General features: G+C 46.1%; 1 protein-coding gene across 1 annotated transcript in view; it reads right to left on the bottom strand.

Moving 5' to 3' along the window:
• The window catches only part of LOC115657621 (multiple epidermal growth factor-like domains protein 6), a 309,734-nt gene extending 291,975 nt beyond the window's left edge, over positions 1-17,759 (bottom strand). The window contains 1 exon segment of the mRNA XM_030575675.1: positions 17,388-17,759. Coding sequence (XP_030431535.1) covers positions 17,388-17,458 — 71 coding nt within the window. The 5' untranslated portion in view covers positions 17,459-17,759.
• Positions 17,760-23,417: the final 5,658 nt, after the last annotated feature.

The following is a 23,417-nucleotide window of genomic DNA, read 5'->3' on the forward strand; positions in this document are numbered from 1 at the left end:
AGGCAAAATGAGAAATGCAACAATTTCTAAAAGTAACAATAAACATGAAAATCATTTTCACATAACTACTAATCTCAGGTTTGTTGATATCACTTCTGTATGAAATGACAAGGAAATTCTGCTAAATATTGCAAACATATGGACAAAGTAATCATTGATTATTTTACTGTAGATATTTTATCATAGGAAGCAATCTAAACAATAATCTCCATTAGATATATGTCACAATTATTAATTATTTCTCCTAGTACTAGGTAATTCTTCTATTTCAGGACACTCACTAATTTCTCATAGAAGGCAAGAAAGATTTGCATTTGCACTATGATTTCTCCCTCTGCTTAGTAGATTTAAAATGTGCATAAAACATTCATTAGCACTTTTAATTTATACCTTGGGACTTCAAAAAAGTTTCATTCAGTTTATGAATGAAATGTTTCATTGCAATTATAGTCAGAGTGTCAAGTATCAGAGGGTAGCCGTGTTAGTCTGGATCTGTAAAAGCAGCAAAGAGTCCTGTGGCACCTTATAGACTAACAGACGTTTTGGAGCATGAGCTTTCGTGGGTGAATACCCACTTCCTCAGAGTGTAAGGATCAGATGATACAATGGGTTAGGTTTCTGGTATTTCCCTCTTCTAGGATCCAGAGTACAGATTTTGACTCACAGCAGGCTCAAACATGAAGATGTAGGGGCAGTTCCTCAGCTAGTGTAAACTGTCATAGCTCTATTGAAGATCTGCCCTGTATTTGCTATCTTACCCTAGCCCCCATCTACGAGGGGGAAAAACCCCACACCCACATACCATGCAATTTGGTATGACTAGTAATTGTTACTTAAAAGAGACAGATCATTGAAGATGTGCAAGTTCTAGAGCTCAACAGCAATTGCCTGCATCATTTTCTTCTCAGTATTTCAGCTTAAGGGACCTTCCCAAAGCCACACAGCAATTCAGTGGCAGCATCAGGAGCAGAACTCTGGCGTACTAATCCCCATTACTCTATTCTAACCATTAGCCAGTGCTGCCTTTGCTTATTTTCTCTGTGTTCAAAGATGCACACGTTTTAGCTCCATTCTCCCACTGCTGAAGTTAAAATTTCCATGCATAGCTCCCTTTATCGGTTGCTTAAAGCTTTCCAGATGTAGGTACACTGCAATCCTAGCAATAAAGAAAGGAACACAAAAATGTTTATAATAGAGTTATAGACTCTATTTTGCCAGTCCTTATATCCTTTTGTCCTCTATGTTCCCATGACTAATCCCACTGACTTCAATAGTACTACTAATTTGAATAAATATTACTCACATGGAGAAAAGCAATGCAGCATCAGGTCATCTGTTTATTAAGACTTATGCAGAGGAAGAACAAAAACCCACATCATCTGCTTGCTCTATGTGCCCTGAACACCATTTAAAATGCAAACATTGACTCTCCCCATCCCCATCACACACACACACACACACACACACATCTAACCGCAGCAATTCCATCCCATGTAATCCTCAACCAGCAAGGCAGGCAAATGAACACTCCCTCTCCAACAATTAACCACATTCACATTCTTCCCCTTATTCCTCCACCTCTTCAAATGGTGGGGAAAGCCAGGCATAGCACTCTAAGTTATCCTTGCTGCATTACATACAAACCTAGAGAAGTTCCACTACCCAGGATGTAATTATTTTAAATACATTTTATAATTATGGTTCTCCATTGAGTAAAGGCCAGCTCCTCTCTCACTGTGACTAAATTGTTTATCAAAGTAACAAGAGGGTTCAAGGGCCTGTTTACAAAAGGAGAGCTCTATACATTTTTTATTCTCTTCTTCTACACACAATCTGATGCTATTTCTTAATGGGCTTTTAAATGTTAAACAAGCAAACAGTATAAAGCTTATATTCTGCCTTACAATGTTATTGATACAGCAATTCTCAAAAGCTTTTTTTCCTCTTCATATGCTTTTCTTTGTCAGCCAAAACCAACACAAGGTTCTTAGCCTGTCAGTCTAACTTAAGCAAACCAGAAAGCATATTTTTAATATTTACATTCTGAGACTGCCCTTTAAATAGAGATACCCTACACATTCCTAACTCCTGGGCTTATGGTCTAATGAACAGATAATTATGTGTACTAGAAGAGATAGTTGCCACAGTTAATCATACAGACTGTCACTCCTGTGAGTCACTGCTTACTACAGAAGAGGAAACTTCATCCGTAGCAGAGGCAGGGTTAAGCCCCATAGTTTTATTTCTAGTAAGGAACATGTAGCATAGAACTGTGTGGATAATTCTAATGATTTTATCTCATAGTATTTGGAGTTTTTCTAAAAGCCCCCAAACCCAAAGTCATGTAACTGAGTGAGAATCTCACCTTTCCATTTAAAAATAAGTTTGCAGAGAAAAGTTTGGGGAAAATAGACCACTAAAAGCTCAGAAGACAAATTATGTATTATAATCTCATATTTTTGGAGGGGCTGACTCAGGATTTCTGAAGCCCAAGGGTTTTGTACACTGCAAATAAAGGAATTCTTTTTCTAGTTTCTCATAAGCAACCAATAGTAAGCCAACTCTTATTCCTGAATAAAATGAACCACAGTTTATTGGCAGGTTCTAGCTAGCAGAACTCACACTGGTATTACAAGCTGGCCCCAAAACTAGGGAAGAAGGGAGACTCTTTCCCCCACACACACCTCCCATTACTGAAGTTTTTACTCAGTCTTTAACCAAGTTAAAGTCCCATTTGCCTAAAGACTAATTATAACCTAGAGTGCCAGATCACTCCCTTACCCGTGGAAAAACCCACAGGAGAAAGTGCAGTGGGGATGACCACTCTGAATCACTTTACAAAGGGAAGGTTTCACTTCCTGCAGCCCAGAGACCTGAGTGTTGCAGCAGAAGCAGAGAGACATCTCTGCAAGCTTCCTGTGCCTCCCTACAGCTCCTGTTATTAACAGTTTCAGCTGCAATAGAGCTACACTTCTAAGCCCTTGGCTACACTGGTGCTGTACAGCGCTGCAACTTTCTCGCTCAGGGGTGTGAAAAAAACACACCCCTGAGCGCTGCAAGATACAGCGCTGTAAAGCGCCAGTGTAAACAGTGCCGCAGCGCTGGGAGCGTGGCTTCCAGAGCTGCAAGCTAATCCCCATGAGGATGTGGAGTACATGCAGCGCTGGGAGAGCGCTGGCGCTGCGACCACACTCACACGGCAGCACTTTGAACTCACTCACACGGCAGCGCTTTGAAGTTTCGAGTGTAGCCAAGCCCTAAGACTCCCTACTGTACTGCTTCCATCCCTGAAGCTTCACCTCCAGGGGAGTTCCAGGAAGAAACGAATGCAGCCTTTCCTATGCTTGTAGGTAGGGGGTAGGGGGCAGCAGCAGCTTAGTTTTGTGAGGAGAGGGAGGAAGGATAGCACATGTAGTCTCCCAGCCCACTATATTTTAGTCCCACACCTATACTTGGATCCTTCTGAAAGTTTTGGGACCATGTTGTTAAGGGAGTTTGCCCTCTTGACATACACAGATGGCAGGGCCATTGAAGAACAGACACTGAAGGAGTTATAACCCCTAAGTCATCACTCTCATTAACTATTGGGATTTTTGCCTAATAAAGAACTCTGCCCTCAATTCCCCTGAATGTACGTGTAACTGAGCAGAATCTGACCCTCCACAGAAACTTCAGGAGTTTGCCCATACAAAGCAATGCTACTATAGTTCTTTATGCTGCATAAGGGCCCCAACTGTGATTGGCTCTTATAATGGTGCTTGCAGAGTGCACATCCCATAGCAGAGACCAGTCACAAATGCAGAGCATCCACTCACAGGAGCATAGGAATTGCTACCTCCAATCATTCCAGAAACACACTTTGCTCCAAAGGGAACAAGGCTGGGTAAGGAACTGGCAGGGCTACATAGTCCCTGAGACTATAGGGGCCTGTGTTAAGAAGTGGAGGGAGGAAGGGGTCAGTTGCACCATCCCAAAAGGTACACCATTCCTCCCTGAGATGAAGCTCTGCACTGTACTTGTATGGCCCTTGAAATTCCCAAACAAATAAATCTCAGTATTATTTCTACCAGTGGTTTTTCCAAATAGAATCTAGCTGGTAGGTTTAATTGCAGTGAGACGGAGACACACACATCAAGAGGTCTCTAAAGGCATCTAACAACAGTGCAAATGTTAGATCAAAGCATTAATGAAGATAAACTAAGGATGATTTGGCTGTCTATTTTTGGATCTTTCTGCAGGAACTAGATAAATTACACCAACTTCTCAATTCAACAAGAGAGCTGTTAATGTAATACAAACTCTCCTCTTCCTGGAGATGTTAACTGAAGAATCTGTAGCCTGAATACTATTGATCTCTATGTGAAACAGTCAGTTAATAAACTAACTCTGTCATAAGAATAGAGTTACAAAGATGTAGGAGAGTTTAATCTGGAAAGCTGCTTTTCTTCAAAAACCATAAACATGGTTAAAAGTCCCACCGATTAAACAAAAATATCCAGAGTCAATTATGATCTTACATCAAAATTAAAAGAAAGAGAAAGAGGCTGAATGACTTTCCACATTTATTTTGAAAAAGTGAAACAAGAACTAATCTTGATTAATCTAAAACTCTTCACCAGTGTAACTGTGGTCCAAATCTTAACTGACTCCAATGAAGTTAATAGGACTAAATTCTGGTCTAAATTACAACAGTCTCAAGTGACTCCACTGAAGTCAATGGAGTTACTTTAGACTGATATAATTTAGCCCAGAATTTAGTCCTAAGTTGTTATAATGGCTTTCGTTAGAAACTTCACTTTACGGAAGTCTGTAAGTTCTTCACAAACCCGCTGTACAAGCCAAAAAATCTTGACACAATGGTCTCTTACATATCTTCTTGCCAGAGAGTGCTTGTAACAATAGGAAAAAAAAAGTGTCCTGAGCCTAGAAGTGAAGTGTCCACGAAAATCATCACATACACAAATTTTCAGAAAAACCAAACATACTTTAAGTTTTTCCTATTCCAAGAAGAAGAGGGAAAACATTAAAAGTTTGATCTAAAATAACAACCTATTAAACAAGTCATGTGATCAATAGCCTCAAGAACCTTAACATATTGTTATATCCACAGTCCAATACAGACATGTTGAAATTCAACAATGTGTTGAGGTGACATGTAGCATTTCTTTCTTTCTAACAGCTACCAAAACCATCTGCCTCCACATTCTACTGTGAACTAATTTAAGCACCACGCTTCTCTTCTAAAGTTCCTCAACTATACTCGGGAGCTTTAGGAGCTGAAGGGCGTGCTCTCCTCTCTAACCTGGCCTCTCTACTGAGCCTGCATTGGTACTAGCTGTGAATCTTGAGGCCCAATCCTGAACCTTTTCTTCCTCCATTCATCACACTTAGAAGGGAGGGTCCACACACACAATCAAGGAAACTATCACATTTAATAAAAGAAAATATAAGAAACATGTCATTAAAATATTTTACAACGAAATGTCAACCAACAATATTTAAAATATAATAGGATTGATCCTGCGAATACCAGCAAATACAGCTGTCTTCTTCCCCTTGCCTGGATGGGGTGAGATAAAGATGGGGGAAAATTGTTCTTGGACACCAGTGACTTCTCCTGCATGGAGTTTATGGGGTGGGCACTTGGTGGGGTTCAGGATTCCCACAGGTTCATCATTTCTCTCCTTGATGATCAAGAGGGTCCCGATGCAAGGGGTTTCAAGTGCCGGTGGAGATGTGGTCCTGAGAGTCCTGCAGTCTCCATGTCCTCCTCCCAATTGTTTTGGGGAGTGGCAGATGACTAGAAAGAGGATCCTCTGGGTCAGCAGTAGCTTGGGCAACAGCTAGTGAAGGCAGCCCATGGACAGGTGCAGTGGCCAAACTCCAGGCTTGTTCGGCCACTCATTCTATCAACGTCTCCATTAGGTAATGCTCCCATTCCCTATGGTGAGACTCCTGCTCCACAGACTAACTCAAAGTCTCCTCCTGCTGCAGAGCTTTGCCTTCCTCTGCTCTGAGGAACTGCTCCTAATTCTTCCTTCCATCTCCATGAGCAGCTCTTCCAGGGTCCTTTTCCATCAGCCTCTGCTATATTGAGGTGCTGTTACTGCCCTCCTGGTGGAACAGATTACCTTTCTGGAGACAAAGATCTTGATAATTCGAAGACAAAAGAGTGTCTTATATATTTTTCCCCTTTGGAAGAAGCCAAGAAATGCCCTATATAATATTGTTTTGCTGTAGGAGGCCAAAATGTTGATTCTTTTGAGCATTCCAGGAAAGCAACTGTTACTATCCTTAGTTCTCAGACAACTTGGCAGCCCATGAGGAAGGACGAGGCTACTAATGATAAAAAAAAGTGTACAATAATTCCTCACTTAATGTCATCCCAGTTGTTGTTGTTTCGTTGTTACGTTGCTGATTAATTAGAGAACATGCTCATTTAAAGTTGCGCAGTGCTCCCTTATAATATTGTTTGGCAGCCACCTGCTTTGTCCATTGCTTGCAGGAAAAGCAGCCCCTTGGAGCTAGCTGGAGGGGGCTTGGAACCAGAGTGGGCCGGCAGCCCCCTAATCAGTTCCCCTAAGTTCCCTGTGCAGCAGCCACCCAGCAGGCTATCAATTGCCAGCAGCTCAGCTGTCCCTCCTGCCACTGCCATATGCTGCTACCGCCCTCTGCCTTGGAGCTGCTCCCAACATATATAATGTGTTTTGTCTGGTGAAAAAAATTTTCCTTGGAACCTAACCCCCCTATTTACATTAATTCTTATGGAGAAATTGGATTCGCTTAACATCATTTCGCTTAAAGTAGCATTTTTCAGAAACATAACTACAACATTAAGTGAGGAGTTACTGTATGAATGTTCATATTGTCTCAAGTGGCAAAGGGTTGGCAGTTCCTTACAGTGCCTATGTTACCAGTTTGCAATCTCCAGCACTTCAAATGCCCTGGAGGGTGAGGTGTCCACTGTAACTTACTAGCCGCAGGTTCCAGTTCCTCTCATGATTTAGGGTCTTCCTCAGGTTTGCTTGGGGGTGTGGACAGGTTCCTTAAGAAGTTCTTTCAGGAACAAGTGGACAATCACATTGGCATCATTCGTGGGCCCTGATACCATGTCACCGTGACCTTCATTGGCATCCAGTCAGACAATGAGGCTTGTAGGGTTGTGAGCCCTTGAGAGCACCCAGTCCAGATCCTTGTAGAAGGGGCACATTTAATGAGCCCTCCTCCAGCCTCCATGACATTTCCCAGTACAGGTGAATGTTCCTGATGCTCCCTGAAAAGTCATGGAAGATGGTATATTCTGACCACTCATTGATCAGCTTCCAGTCTGGTTGACAGGCCAAGCGGCTGCACGAGAGGCAGAATCCATGTTCACCTGCATTGATCAAAAAATGCAGTGGAAAGCAGTTCTGATGGAATACCATTGAAAACAGAGGGACAGGGACCTTATACATGAGGTAATGCGCAGGAAGAAAGAGGTTGTGTATGTGGAAATTGGAGTGGATGACTATTGACACTTGAGGCCTGGTACCCACCCTGTGTCCCTGTCCACACTGCAAGCTGGCATGGGTACAGGGCTGTGCCACAGCCTGAGGTGTGTACTTACCCATATCCCTCAGTCGTCTTACTTGTCCTTCTGCTCACTGTCAGACACATGCTTCTGGGGTTTAGATATGAATAGCGAGTTATGGCACAACCATGCACATTGACAGTCACTAGTGTATACATCCCCAATAGATTTAAAAAACAAAACAAAAAACTAACAAAAAAAACCACACCCACAATCTAATGCTATTTTGCAAAAAGACATCAACAGATACAAAGACAACTCAAAGCTGTAGGCTCAATTTCTGAAATATACCAACTTGTTTATGATTTAGTGTATTTGTATCATCTATTTGTCAAGGAAAGCTAGAAAATAAGCATTTCACATACAGACGCTCAAACAATTCATGCAAATGAACAACCAAATATAATCTTCAAGTGGATATGGAAGAGTGTGTTTTCATAACAAGAACAAAGACATTTCCTAGAGGAGAGTCTTCTGGATGACAACACACTCACAGAAACTTAATATCAGCTTTATAGCAACATCATTACCATCACATTTGCAGCATAATTCATTTCTCTATGAATTTCACAGAATTTTAAAACTAGAAAATCCAATGGGACTATTCCATGATCTGTCTTGAAAAGACACACCCTGAGGTGCTATTAGATATTGTTGCAAACTTTATGAAATATAGCATTCTAAATATGATAACTTACATGAAACAGTTGCTGGGAAGGTCTTTTTTGGTTAAGGTGCATGAAGCAGAAATCTTCATAAAGCAAGAGCCAAAAAGGCTGGTTTTAATTTACACTGGATGCAACACTACCTGGCACTGAGTCAGTAGGGGTTGAAGATCTGTGTTCCACTTTTTGTTGTAAGTGAAAACCCTATTATAATGGGGCAGTAGCACCACTGTAGTTAAGACTGAGTCATTTCTAACTTGGCTACTGTTATCAGTACCTGTTCACCTCTATTTGGTGAATGTCAGATTCCTACAGGTTATATCTAAAACACTTTGGTTAAAAAAAATGCATCTTTTGGACGTAACATACTATTGTCTACAAATAGCCTAAAATCATCTGTCTTCATCTACCAGCACTGTAAGCGGCCAGACACCTGAGTGAGCCAAATCTTAATAAATTTGACACACATTACTCTCACTTATATAAGCCCTAATCCTCATCCTATTGATGTCAATGGTAAAATTCTCATTTACTTCTATGATTTAAGATCAAGTCATTAGTGTAAAGCAAGCTACTGGGTGGTATATCCAGACCCGAAAAACAGAACAGTGGCCATCAGCACATGCCCATGCTGTGACGTTACCCTCTGGTGCTGTCTGGACCAGTGATCCACTAGGTCACTCCAATCCTTGACTCTGGGAGCCAGCCTTACCCTGCTCTGCTGTGAGAACCCCCACTCCTGGGCTGTTCACGCACAGCCTCTGGCATGTAAGCTGCTCCTTGGATTGTGCAACCGAATGATACTAGCCAATATCGCCGGTCCTGGACACAACCCTAGGAACCTCTGTCTTGCACAGGGCCGGCTCCAGGCACCAGCTAAGGAAGCAGGTACTTGGGGCGGTAAGTACAAAGGGGCAGCACTCCGTCCGCTGTTGGGGTGGGTTCGGCCGGAATTCGGCGTCAGGTCTATCAGTCCCTCTCTTCCTCTTTGAGCTGCTGCCAAAGTGCTGCTGATCAGCTTTTATCCCCCCCTCCCACCCCCGCCGCTTGGGGCAGCAGAAAACCTGGAGCCAGCCCTGGTCTTGCAGTGTCCAGTTATGCCAACTGGACATTGCAAGCTTATATGAGTTAATCAATTTAACAAAGAAATTTATATATACACCTCTACCCTGATATAATGCGACTCAATATAACACGAATTCGGATATAACATGGTAAAGCAGTGCACTCCAGTGAATCAAAGCAAGTTCGATATAACGCAGTTTCACCTATAATACGGTAAGATTTTTTGGCTCCTGAGGACAGCGTTATATCGAGGTAGAGGCATACCAGACTTGTTATCCCAAGGGGAATTTCTGACACACATCAAACCAAACACACTTCTTCAGGTAGAACAAACAAACAGATTTATTAACTATACAGATAGATTTTTAAGTGATTATAGTCAAAACATAAGTCATATTCAGTCAAATGAAATAAAAGCAAAATGCATTCTAAGCTGATCTTAGCACTTTCAATGCCTTTACAAACTTAGATGCTTCTCACCACGGGCTGGCTGGTTGCTCTTCAGCCAGGCTCTCCGCTTTGATCAGCACTTCAGTCGCTTGGTGTGGTGTCTATAGATGTAGGTGGAAGAGAGAGGAAGAGGGTGGCAAACATCTCTCTTTTTTATCATGATCTTTCTTCCCTCTTGGCTTTACCCCCCCCCCGCCACCACCTTCAGAGTCAGGTGAGCATTACCTCATCACGGTTCCAAAATGACCAAAGGAATGAGGGTGACTCCCTCAAAAATCACACAGATTATTTTGTTGCTGCCTAGGCCAGCATCCTTTGTTCCTGTGAGGCTGGGCCGGGTTTGTCCCATACCTGTCCTGATGAGGTGTGAACTGCCTCCCTGTTCTTGGAGAGTTTTTGCCTGTGTTTGCTTTTAGCCATGAGGATATATTTTCAGCCTCATAACTATATACATGAAATTATAACCTATAACATTACTATAACAATTACTATAATCACTATGACAACCATGCTCAGTGCATCATAAGCCTTCTGAAGACATTAAACATGAGAAACTTTGCACTGGATACCAAACAATCATTTTATAAAGATGAACACGGGGGCATAGGGTGTTCCCCCAATGTACAGAGCATCACACGTGCATTTGATTGGTGTTAGGTGAGGTAGGCTGGTTACGCATATGAATCCATGTTTGGAACAGGCAAATTACAGGGACAGTGGAAAAAGCCAAAATATGATTTCTACTGATCCACATGCATCTCCTGAACCACAGGTTTCCTGTTATCACATGGAGACTGGTGCACATTGCTATTTGGAGACAAATAAGATGACCAAAGTGCCTGCCGCTTAAAGAATGCAATTATAAAAAGGAGAGCACTGTAGGGGGAAAATGCAAAATAATATGCATTTATCAAAGCAAGCACACATGGTTTGTCAATAAGTAGAGGAGCATTTATTGGTATAAACCAGGGGTTCTCAAACTGGGGGTTGGGACCCCTCAGAGGGTCGTGAGGTTATTACATGGAGGATCGTGAGCTGTCAGCCTCCACCCCAAACTCCGCTTTGCCTTCAGCATTTAAAACAGTGTTAAACATAAAAAAGTGTTTTTAATTTATAAGGAGGGGTGTTGCACTCAGAGGCTTGCTGTGTGAAAGGGGTCACCACTACAAAAGTTTGAGAACCACTCGTATAAACACTAACACAACAAAAGGGTTGAGATGTAATGTTGCTGGATGCCATTCAAGGGGCTTTGTGCTCATCTGTTATTGACTTCAAAACTGATCGTTTGCATAGCAACTGTACCTATCCAAATGCTCATCCAGACTTTGCATGTTTGTTTTTTAATATGGGATTAACTCTTATGCCACAATATATATGTGCAGTATGGGCCTGTCAAGGAATTCTTTGGCCTAACAAAAACTTGAGGCTGATTTTTACTGTGATTTACACCCTTGTAAATCCAGATTATTATGAAACTATCATAGTATAATGGAGAATAAATTTGTCTCATTGATTTAAATTCATTCATGTTTTCCCATACTTATGGGATCAAAGATACATCTAAACACACTGGAAAATATGGTTATATTTATTTCAATTTGTCATGCTTCAAATCTCTAGTTCCTGGTGCACACATATGCAATTGAAGCAAAGCACCTCAATAGTTTAAAAATCTTAGGGTCAATTCTCAATTAGACCAGAGTAATTCCAGAGTGCTTGTTGGCTCTGATTTTAGAAAGGTATAAGTGAGAGCAAAATCTGACCCTTAACACAAAATAGCATGCTGCCAATGTGCAATATGCAAATTTTGAAATGCTTTTATTTTTGTTATTTCTAAATCAGTTCCCCGCTGGCCCTTGTCTACTATCTCAAAAGCAAAGATCTTAGTGAGAACTAAAACCATGGCAAGTTTTAAGTTTTAGTTATCCATGCCTAAAGAAACAAAATTTTTCAGTGGTGAAACGTATCAGCTTTCTGAACGTTCAGATAACTCCCAAGTACAGGCATTTCACCAAGATTCCAGTAACTAAAAAGGCCCTGCTGAAACAGTGTCCAAATGCTAACTCCTCCTCTATCCCCCCTGCTGCTTTTAGTACAAATGCCTTGCCTTATCAGTCATAAATTTGCATGCACAGCACTATGATAAACATATGGAGTTGGACATAAACAATACACATGCACACAGACTGAATTAGAGTAATTTTTATTAAGATCAGAATGTGCATATGCATGACAATTATTCTGAACAATGATAAAGTATTACACAATGAAATGCACAGCAAAGTCGCTGATTTCTATTGCTGTACGCATATTCAGGCTGATATTGTGAAAGAATCTTATGGGAGTTAGGAGCGCAAATCCCGCTGAAATTCAATGGGAGCTTGGGTTCCAACTCTGACTCCTTTCAAAATCCAGCTTTAAATATTTAAAGCTGTTTTTAGACAATCATGATTAAGTCAGGCAAGTTTCCAACCCTTCATATCATGTGTGTTATGTGATTTATATGATAGTATACCCACAGGTATTTATAAAAGCAGAAATTACTCTACAACAGGGAACAGTTAGGTTCATCCTCAAAAAAAAATAATACAGCAGCTTTGGACTATCAGGTTTTAAGTCATGGCTTTTTGGCTTTTAACAACACAATATAAAAAAGCCTTGAGCTCACTTTTCTCAACAAAAAACAAGGAGTAGCAAAATGTGCAACAAATCAGGAAAAGAGAAATATGAAACAACGACACTCACTCACTATCTTTAGACTTCTTGCCAATGAAAACAGCAGAACACTTTCATCTCTTGAAAGACCCTAAATTCCAAGTTAATAGATACTATACTGAAGCAGAGACTCTAAATGTAAGATCTTGTAAAATTTGAGTTGTTTCACAGTCTACGTAATTAGAGTGAACTGCATGTGCTCTCTCTGGTGCTCACCAAGAATACCAGAGTGCAGGATGACAATTAGCCTATTTTCTATTTAGTGTAAAAGTTCACCGCTTCCCCTCAAGATGACAAATCTTACATTAAAATAGGAAATTAGTCCCCCCTCCTCAGGCCGTCAGTCCTCACTACACATTCCACAGGGCTTGGGCTTCAGGCCCCTCAGTGGTCAGCATCCCTCCTCCATCCCTTCCATTAGTTTTAGTAAAAGTCAGGGACAGGTCAGGGGCTTCTGTGAATTTGTGTTCATTATCCACAACCTGTCCCTGACTTTTACTAAAAATAACCATGACAAAATCTTAACCTTAATAATAGCCACTGAAAAGAAGTACTTCCTTATGTTTGCTTTAAACCTACGGCCTATTAATTTCACTGGGTGCCCCTGGTTCTTGTGTTATGTGAAGGGGTAAATAACACTTCTTTATTCACTTTCACCACACCAATCATGATTTTATAGACCTTTATCATACCCCTCCTAGTCATCTCTTTTCCAAGCTCAAAAGTCCCAGTCTTTTTAATCTGTCCTCATATGAGAGCTGTTCCATACCCTTAATCAGTTTTGTTGCCCTTTTCTGTACCTTTTCCAATTCTAGTATATCTTTTTTTGAGATGGGGTGACCAGAAGTGCACACTGTAATCAAGGTGTGGGAGTACCATGGATTTATATAATGGCATGATATTTTCTTATTACCTATCCCTTCCCTAATGATAACTAACATTGTTAGCTTTTTTGACTGCTGCTGCACGTGGAGCTGATGTTTTCAGAGAACAATCCACAATGACTCCACTCTTTCTTGGCCGGTAATAGCTAATTTAGATTCCGTCATTTTGCACGTATAGTTGGGATGATGTTTTCCAATGTGCATTACTTTGCATTTATCAACACTGAATTTCATCTGCCCTTTTCTTGCTCAGTCACTCAGTTATATGAGATCCCTTTGTAACTCTTTGCAGTTTGCTTTGGACTTACCTTGAGTAATTTTGTATTGTCTGCACATTTTGCCACCTCACTGTTTACCCCTTTTTCCAGATCATTCATGAATATGTTGAACAGCACTGGTGCCAGTACAGATCCCTGGGGGACACTGCTATTTACCTCTCTATATTCCAAAAACTGACCATTTATTCCTACTCATTTAAACGGTTACCTAATCCAAAAGAGGACCTTCCCTCTTATCTCACGACTGCTTACTTTGCTTAAGAGTTTTTGGAAAGAGACCTTGTCAAAGGCTTTCTTAAAGTCCAAGTACACTATATCCATTGGATCACCCTGATCCACGTTTGTTGACCCCCCTCAAAGAATTCTAATAGCTTGGTGAGGCATGAGTCCCCTTTACAAAAGCCATGTCGACCCTTCCCCAACAAATCGTGTTCATCTATGGGTCTGATAATTCTGTTCTTTACTAGATTCTCAACCAATCTGCCTAGTATTGAAATTATTCCAGATCCATTTGTAGCTTTGAGAATGGGAGTGGGAATAAGGTGGGGGAGGATGCCAGCTCTGCCAACTTACGGATGAGGTGCGGCTCTGCAGAGATGCAAGTTATGAACTATAAACAGCAAACATGGAAATTGACACTTTAGTTTAAGGCTTTATCTAGATCCTCTAACAGATCTTTTAAGACAGCATTCCAAGCCTGGAAAGAAAGACACAGTAAAGAACTATGCCCTCTGTTTGAAAAGAACAAGATTCTTCTTTCCACTTGTTAATGAACAATTAAACTCTTTGTGTAAATCTATTAGATACCTAAACATGTATTACTGGGGAAAAAGAAGAGATCATCTCAGTAGTGATGATGAACACTAAGGATACTTATTGCTTGAAGGTAACATGAAAGACACTCCGTTCAGCCTCTGTGACAGCTTAGAGTTCCTGCTTTCTGCTCTGTCTTATATAGTTAACTAATATCTTCCCAAAAGTACATTCTCAACAGCATATTTGTTCAATCAAATTGAACCTTCTCCCCTCAGTTCTTATTCAGCAGAGCCCCTTTACTATATGCTATTTGACATGAAACAGAATCCCTGTTGCTGCCTTAACTATGGTATAGCTTCTCACCACCCCATAGCCTCAAACATACCACAACTTTAATCTGCAAAGCTCACTGCAGCAAAGTAAACCCATAGCTTAAAAAAAAACATGCTTTTTAAACAAGAGATGCTGGTGACCTCTCATTTAAAGCATTAAGCAACAATGGTTTAAAAAAGAGCTGTATACTTGTACTCTGAGTGAATAATTCTGGAATCACCAAAGTTCTAATACAAGATCATCAGGGCTAATTGTCTAAAAATGTGGTTGTCGGAGATAGTCGCCCTGTAATCTGCTATGCATTAAAATCTTCCCCTCTCAGAGGGATCGGAATCAGACCATGAGCATAAACAAATACCTACACAGAATCATTACATTCTGAGAGCCACCGTTGGCTTCACTCTGCAGCTTCCCAGTGAAAACTTGTACCACCACCCCATGTTAGCAATCAGCATAACCTCACCTCTACAAAGTAACCTTTTTTTAAAAAAATGCTCACCTGGTGGAATGCCTAAAATGAAACCAAGGAAGCTGTATAGGGTGATTGCAGAGGAAGGGAAGATTTTCCTTTTTACTCACCCTGGTTTAAAATAACATTAAGAGTTATGGTAGCAGCCTATTCTGCATCAGAAAGACACCACCCAGGAAAAGCCCCTAAGGCTTTTCCACGGGTATTTTACCATTCCAAACTGTCCTTATTCCGATAAAAATGGAGTATGTTGTCAGTCCTGATGGCTTGGATAGTCTATGCAGATATCAGTATGCTGCCATTCATGATATTCCTTTTCACAAAGATTCTCTCTTAAAAAGGTAACTAGAATAAGCAAACAAATTTATTTGGAAATGACCTACCAAATTCAGAGTTTCAGACTTAAAATGACATTCTCTGAAGCGTATCTTTTAAACTAATATTACCCTCAAAACTGCACAACTTTGGTTAGCACAGCTGCTTAAGTCAAATGTGAATAAATCTGGAAATATAAGTCAATGGTAGTCCTTACGTTAGAATTACAAACAAAACCAAAAACCACAACTCTCATTGCAGAAAACTAACTCAAAAGACCCACCATGAGTCTTTAACAAAAGGAGGAAAATGCTTTCCTCACACAGCAACCCTTAAGTACGCAAAATAAAATTAAGAGATGTCATTATCCTAACTAAAAGTAGTTTTCTGAATCTGTATTTGCAGATTATTCCACAGGGAATACATTGTGCCGTAACAGGAATTGATAGCCTAGCCAGAGATTTAGATTCAATGACATCTGCAGTAACTAGATGGCAAAATGAATCTTGCAGAGATGGACTATGGAAATATAGAGTGGTAAACAGAGTTTCCTTTTAAATAAAAAAAAAGCGTTGTTAATGCCATGATGGTCTAACACTAATATTTAGGAAATGCTGTCAGATTGTTTATAAGTGTAAAAAGGATCACTTTTCCCACCCTCTGTAAAGTCATGGAGAGTAAGACCACAATTTGTGCTTACAAAACACAAGGCACAGAACTGTGAACACAGATTTATAAACCTTGAGGGTTGTTCTACTTTTTAAATGATTAAATGTGTTTTTCTAGTCACATTTTTCAATATTCACAATGTTACAACATACAATGTTGGTGGCATGCAGACATTTAATATGTTATTGTATACATCTCACATGAGCTTCGGTATGCAAGAATTGACACCCACTGACCCTATATTAATGAGTGGGCACTGATCCCTTTGTCTGTAAATTAGCAGTGTGTGTATCTCTCCAGGTAGCTGCTTTTTCCAGTTCTCAATCTCTCACCTCTCTCTGGTTCAGCCCTTTAGTCTTCCTAACTGGATGTACATTTTACTATCCAGTGTTCCCTATCGAAGCTTTTAAAACTAGTTAAAGCTGAAAACGCCCCTTATCCCATGAAACCTGTAGAATATTTTAGCTATATCAGGCTCAACTCTGTCCTTTCATTGTTACACCAACATGAATGGGTTCCTGCAGAAAATAAACACAAGGATCTTCATGCATTCACTAATGATTATCTCTGCCTTCAAACCCAAAGTGAGGGAAGAAGGCAGGCTTAGAAAAAAACACTTTTCTTCTGAGATTACATACTTCATTAATAACCACGCTTACAAAATATTCCCTAAAACTGGAATTGTTCAGCTACTTACAAGGAAGCTATCAATTAAACAAAAGAAAAACCCAATTAAACTTTTTGTCCCAGGATGAGCACTGACATGTACGCTAGATAGCAGTGAATTATGTCTATAACACACAAAAGCATCTTTGGCGTTTTACAGGCATAAGACAAGTCCTTGACCTAAAGAGTTCACAGTCTAAAAAAACAAGATGCAATGCAATGTCTTTGAAAAATCCCCCCCCCCCCCCAAAGATTGGTTAGTTTTTATCATTGCAATCCCAACTATAGCCCCAAAGATCATTTAATCATTCTGAGCCTGCAGTTCTTTTAGAGCAATTTACAGCACCTCTGGGCATCTGCTGCATCCCTCTGACAGCGCAGGATTTATATAGGAGGCTATTATGTAGGTACAGATGGAGCCCCAGTAGGGCTTGTACGTTGCTAAGCGAGCCCTAGGTGTAGCAGGCTGGTCAGATGCACCACGGACAAGCATTTCCTAAGCAAGTGAAGGAAGGAAGGACCCTAGGATCAGCGGTGCCCCACCTGACTTACATGCCCTGCTGAAGTTGCAGCGATGCAGCCAGGGTCCAGGATATGCAGAGCAGCCAAGCTCTCAGGGTCATCTCGGGGATCAAGGGTTGCCAATCGCCAGCTGCAAAAGTTGAGCGGGCTCAGCAGGAGCGGGCATCGGGCAGGGCCGAGGGGAAGCGATGGCTGCTGGAGCAGATCGTGGTCCGGAACAGGGCCGCCGGAGCCCAGGGGGTGCTGAGCGGGTGCTTCTTCCGAAGCTGCGGTGTCGGGAGCCGGCAGCTCTCAGCGCCGCCGCAGCCCCGGCTGTCTGTGACCAACAGGCTCCATGGAGCCCCGCACCTCCCAGCCGCGACCCTCCAAATCATTCAAAGCCGCTCCAGAGCAGCAAATCACCGGCCTCGCAGCCTCCTCGCCCAGCCCAGCGCCCTCCCGCGGGCTGGGCAGCGCTCGGCGGCTCAGCAAATCCGAGCGGGTTTACCTGCAACTTCGTTCGTGGGCGGGCAGCACTAACTGCGCTTTACACCCTTCCCCACCCCTGCAACAACGCGTCCAGAACTGACCCTTCCCCCACGCAGCATAACCCAGACAGCCCTGCCTCAGTGTTCCCTCCGCCACACCGCTTACACCCCCTGCCTCAGCGTTCCCTCCGCCACACCGCTTACACCCCCCCTGCCTCAGTGTTCCCTCCGCCACACCGCGTACACCCCCTGCCTCAGTGACCCCTCCCATCCGCCACACCGCTTACACCCCCTGCCTCAGTGTTCCCTCCGCCACACCGCTTACACCCCCTGCCTCAGTGACCCCTCCCATCCGCCACACCGCTTACACCTCCCTGCCTCAGTGTTCCCTCTGCCACACCGCGTACACCCCCCGCCTCAGTGTTCCCTCCGCCACACCGCGTACACCCCCCTGCCTCAGCGTTCCCTCCGCCACACCGCGTACACCTCCTGCCTCAGCGTTCCCTCCGCCACACCGCGTACACCCCCTGCCTCAGTGTTCCCTCCGCCACACCGCTTACACCCCCTGCCTCAGTGACCCCTCCGCCACACCGCGTACACCCCCCTGGCTCAGCGTTCCCCCCGTCACACCGCTTACACCCCCTGCCTCACTGTTCCCTCCGCCACACCGCTTACACCGCCCTGCCTCAGTGACCCCTCCCATCCGCCACACCGCTTACACACCTCTGCCTCAGTGTTCCCTCCGCCACACCGCTTACACCCCCTGCCTCAGCGTTCCCTCCGCCACACCGCTTACACCCCCCTGCCTCAGTGACCCCTCCCATCCGCCACACCGCTTACACCCCCTGCCTCAGTGTTCCCTCCGCCACACCGCTTACACCCCCCTGCCTCAGCGTTCCCTCCGCCACACCGCTTACACCCCCTGCCTCAGCGTTCCCTCCGCCACACCGCTTACACCCCCTGCCTCAGCGTTCCCTAGGTCACACCGCTTACACCCCCCTGCCTCAGCGTTCCCTCCGCCACACCGCGTACACCCCCGCCTCAGCGTTCCCTCCGCCACACCGCTTACACCCCCCTGCCTCACTGTTCCCTCCGCCACACCGCTTACACCTCCTGCCTCAGTGACCCCTCCCATCCGCCACACCGCTTACACCCCCCTGCCTCACTGTTCCCTCCGCCACACCGCTTACACCTCCTGCCTCAGTGACCCCTCCCATCCGCCACACCGCTTACACCCCCCTGCCTCAGCGTTCCCTCCGCCACACCGCTTACACCTCCCTGCCTCAGTGTTCCCTCCGCCACACCGCGTACACCCCCTGCCTCAGTGACCCCTCCCATCCGCCACACCGCTTACACCCCCTGCCTCAGTGTTCCCTCCGTCACACCGCTTACACCCCTCTGCCTCAGTGACTCCTGCCCTCCCCAACACCGCGTACACCCCCCTGCCTCAGTGTTCCCTCTGCCACACCGCGTACACCCCCTGCCTCAGCGTTCCCTCTGCCACACCGCGTACACCCCCTGCCTCAGCGTTCCCTCCGCCACACCGCTTACACCCCCTGCCTCAGCGTTCCCTCCGCCACACCGCGTACACCCCCTGCCTCAGCGTTCCCTCCGCCACACCGCGTACACCCCCTGCCTCAGTGACCCCTCCCATCCGCCACACCGCTTACACCCCCCTGCCTCAGTGACCCCACCCCTCCGCCACACCGCTTACACCCCCTGCCTCAGTGTTCCCTCCGCCACACCGCTTACACCCCCCTGCCTCAGTGACCCCTCCCATCCGCCACACCGCTTACACCCCCCTGCCTCAGTGTTCCCTCCGTCACACCGCTTACACCCCCCTGCCTCAGTGTTCCCTCTGCCACACCGCTTACACCCCCGGCCTCAGTGTTCCCTCCGCCACACCGCGTACACCCCCCTGCCTCAGTGACCCCTCCCATCCGCCACACCGCTTACACCCCCCTGCCTCAGTGACCCCTCCCATCCGCCACACCGCTTACACCCCCTGCCTCAGTGTTCCCTCTGCCACACCGCTTACACCCCTCTGCCTCAGTGTTCCCTCCGCCACACCGCTTACACCCCCGGCCTCAGTGTTCCCTCCGCCACACCGCTTACACCTCCTGCCTCAGTGACCCCTCCCATCCGCCACACCGCTTACACCCCTCTGCCTCAGTGTTCCCTCCGCCACACCGCTTACACCCCTCTGCCTCAGTGTTCCCTCCGCCACACCGCTTACACCCCTCTGCCTCAGTGACCCCTCCCATCCGCCACACCGCTTACACCCCCTGCCTCAGTGTTCCCTCCGCCACACCGCTTACACCCCCCTGCCTCAGTGTTCCCTCCGCCACACCGCTTACACCCCTCTGCCTCAGTGACTCCTGTCCTCCCCAACACCGCTTACACCCCCTGCCTCAGTGTTCCCTCCCCCACACTGCTTACATCCCTCTACCTCACTGACCCCTCTCCTCCCCCACACTGCTTACACCTCCCTGCCTCAGTGACCCCTCCCATCCGCTACACCGCTTACACCCCCTTGCCTCAGTGTTCCCTTCCCCACACCGCTTACACCCCCCTGCCTCAGTGCCCCTTCCCGTCCCCAAAACCGCTTACACCCCCCCGCCTCAGTACTCCCTCCCCTCCCCATGCCGCTTGCTCCCCCTTCCTCAGTGACCCCTCCCCTACACCGCTTACACACACCCCTGCCTCAGTGCCCCCTCCCCCACCCCCCTTACACCCCCTGCCTCAGTGACCCTCCCCCACACCGCTTAGATCCCCCTGCTTCAGTGACCCCTCCTCTTCCCCACACCACTTACACCCCCCCACCTCAGTGCTCCCTCCCCTGCCCCACACCGCTTACACCCCCTGCCTCAGTTCCCCCTCCCCTCCCCTCCTTCACACTGCTTACACCCCGCTGCCTCAGTGACCCTTCCCATCCCCCACATCACTTACAGCCCCCACCTCAGTGCTCCCTCCCCTGCCCCACACCGCTTACACCCCCTGCCTCAGTTCCCCCTCCCCTCCCCTCCTTCACACTGCTTACACCCCGCTGCCTCAGTGACCCTTCCCATCCCCCACATCATTTACAGCCCCCGCCTCAGTGCTCCTTCCTTCCCCTCCCTCACACCCCTTACACCCCCCTGCCTCAGTGACCCCTTCCCCACACCACTTACACCCCTGGCTCAGTGACCCGTCCCTTTCCCCACACCGCTTACAGCCCCCTGCCTCAGTGACCCCTCCCCCACACCGCTTACACCCCCTGCCTCAGTGCCCCCTTCCCACCCCTACACCGCCTACACCTCCTTGCCTCAGGGCCCCTTCCCCCACACCGCTTACACTCCCTACCTCAGTGCCCCCTCCCCTTCCCTACATACACCCCCTGCCTCAGTGCTCCCTCCCCTCCTCCACACCACTTACACCCCCTACCTCAGTGCCCCTTCCCTGCTTACGCCCCCTGCCTCAGTTCCCCCCTCCCCCACACCGCTTTCACCCTATTGTCTCAGTGCCCCCTCTCCCTTCCCTGCTTGCATGCCCTGTCTCAGTGCTCCCCTCCTCCACACTGCTTACACCTCTGCCTTAGAGCTCCTTCCCCTCCCCCCCACCGCTTACATCCCCTGCCTCAGTGCCCCCTTCCCCTTCCCCACACCACTTACCCGCCCTTGCCTCAGTGCCCCCTTCCCTCCCCTGCACTGCTTATACACACTCCTGCGTCAGTGCTCCCTCCCCCTCTCCACACTGCTTACAAGCCTCTGCCTCAGTGCTCCCTACCCCTTCCCCTCACCGCTTACAACCAGGTGCCTCAGTGCTCCCTCCCACTCCCCCACACCACTTACAACCCCCTGCCTTAATCTTTTCTCCCACACTCCTCATTCACACTCTGTACTCAAGCACTCGCCCCACACTCAAACACAGCAGCCCACCATAGGTGCTGGAACTAGGGGTGTTCATGCATTCCCTGACATCAAGTGGTTTCCATCATATACGTACAGGGTTTACAGTTTGGTTCAATGGCTCTCAGCACCCCCACAGTACAAATTGCTCCTGCATCCCATCCCACCCAAAACTCCCAGCTCTGGCCTAAGGCACTCATCCCATGCACTCAAACACACCCGGCAGCTGGACTAAAACTCCCAGCTCCAGTCTTAGCTCTTCCATTGCCCCCCACACCACTGGTACAACTCTCACCTCGGCCTTCCCACCCCAACACACACAAAACACAACCCCTCAAAAGTCAAAGGCACCCCATACTCCCGAGCAGAGAGAGCACACCCACCTCAGCTGTCATAGCACACAATACTATGAACATACGTACCACTGACAGCACATCAGTGAAGAAAACCAAAATACAAAACAGTGGCCCTTTTCATAAGGAAAACATAACAAAAATACAACACAGCTATGTTACTTAACACTGTCCAAAGCAAAAAAAGATATAGTATGTGCAGACACAGGTATCAAGTTATATTACTGAGAGAAATCATGAAGGGCCCAATCTTGCAATTGCTTACACCCTGTGTAACTTTACTTGCCTGAGTTAAACCAATAAGACCACTCACAGGAGTAGCTGTTGCTGGTAGATAACTTAGACCAAGCCTGCACAACATACGGCTCACTGTGCGGCCCGCGGAGGGATTCTAAATCTCGCACACATGGGGGGAGCCCAGCCAAGAGGAGCCCAGAGCCCTTTAAATCTCAGCCAAGGCCGGGATTCAAAAGACTTTGAGCTGCCCGCAGCGGTGGGGAGCCCTGAGCCCTTTAAATGTCAGCCGCGGCCGGGAATCAAAGGGCTCTGGGCTGCCCGCAGAGATTCCCAGCCACGGCTGAGATTTAAAGGGCTCAGGGCTCCCCGCGGCTGCGGGCAGCCCAGAGCCCTTTGAATCCCAGCCGTGGCTCCAGCGGATGGGCTGGAGCTGGGATTAAAGGGCTCGGGCTCCCCTCAGCGGCAGGAGCTCTGGGCCCTTTAAATTCCTGCCCAAGCCCCACAAAGCTCCGGGTTCCTCCAGCCACCAGAGCCCTGGGCCCTTTAATTTGCCCCTGAGGACTCCTAGCCACCTCTTCAGCTGGGAGCCCCTGGTTGATTTAAAATCAAGTATCACCTCCCCACCCCCAACCTTCCTTTTTGGCCCACAGCTGTTTTGGTAGGGCAGCGCTGGGGAGGAGGGTTTGATTCTGCAGGGCTGGGCGGTGCTGGGGTGGGGTGTTTCCACTGGGCCAGGAGGTGCTGGGGGGGTGTTTCCGCGGGGCCGGGGCATTTTGGCGCTCAGCTGTTTTCTCTGGAGTAATGTGGCCCTTGCCGCTTTATGAGTTGTGTAGGCCTGACTTAGACAAATTATTAGTATTAAATAACGTTTATAAAGTGCTTTACAAACACGGACTAAAAGTGATCCTTGTTATAACTATAGCTGTTAGCCCAATTATAAACAATTCCAATTATTTTTTGACAGATTAAGGAGGAGCCAAGTTGAGTCTCCTTTTGAAAGAGTTGAAATCAAAGAGGTACCATCTTTTTGTTCTCTTTGTACAGCACCTACTGCAATGGGGTCCTGGCCTACGAGTGGGCTTCTACACACTACAGCAATATAAAGGATACCACCAT

This window comes from Gopherus evgoodei, chromosome 9 (genome assembly GCF_007399415.2).
Source record: "Gopherus evgoodei ecotype Sinaloan lineage chromosome 9, rGopEvg1_v1.p, whole genome shotgun sequence".
Lineage (NCBI taxonomy): Eukaryota > Metazoa > Chordata > Testudines > Testudinidae > Gopherus > Gopherus evgoodei.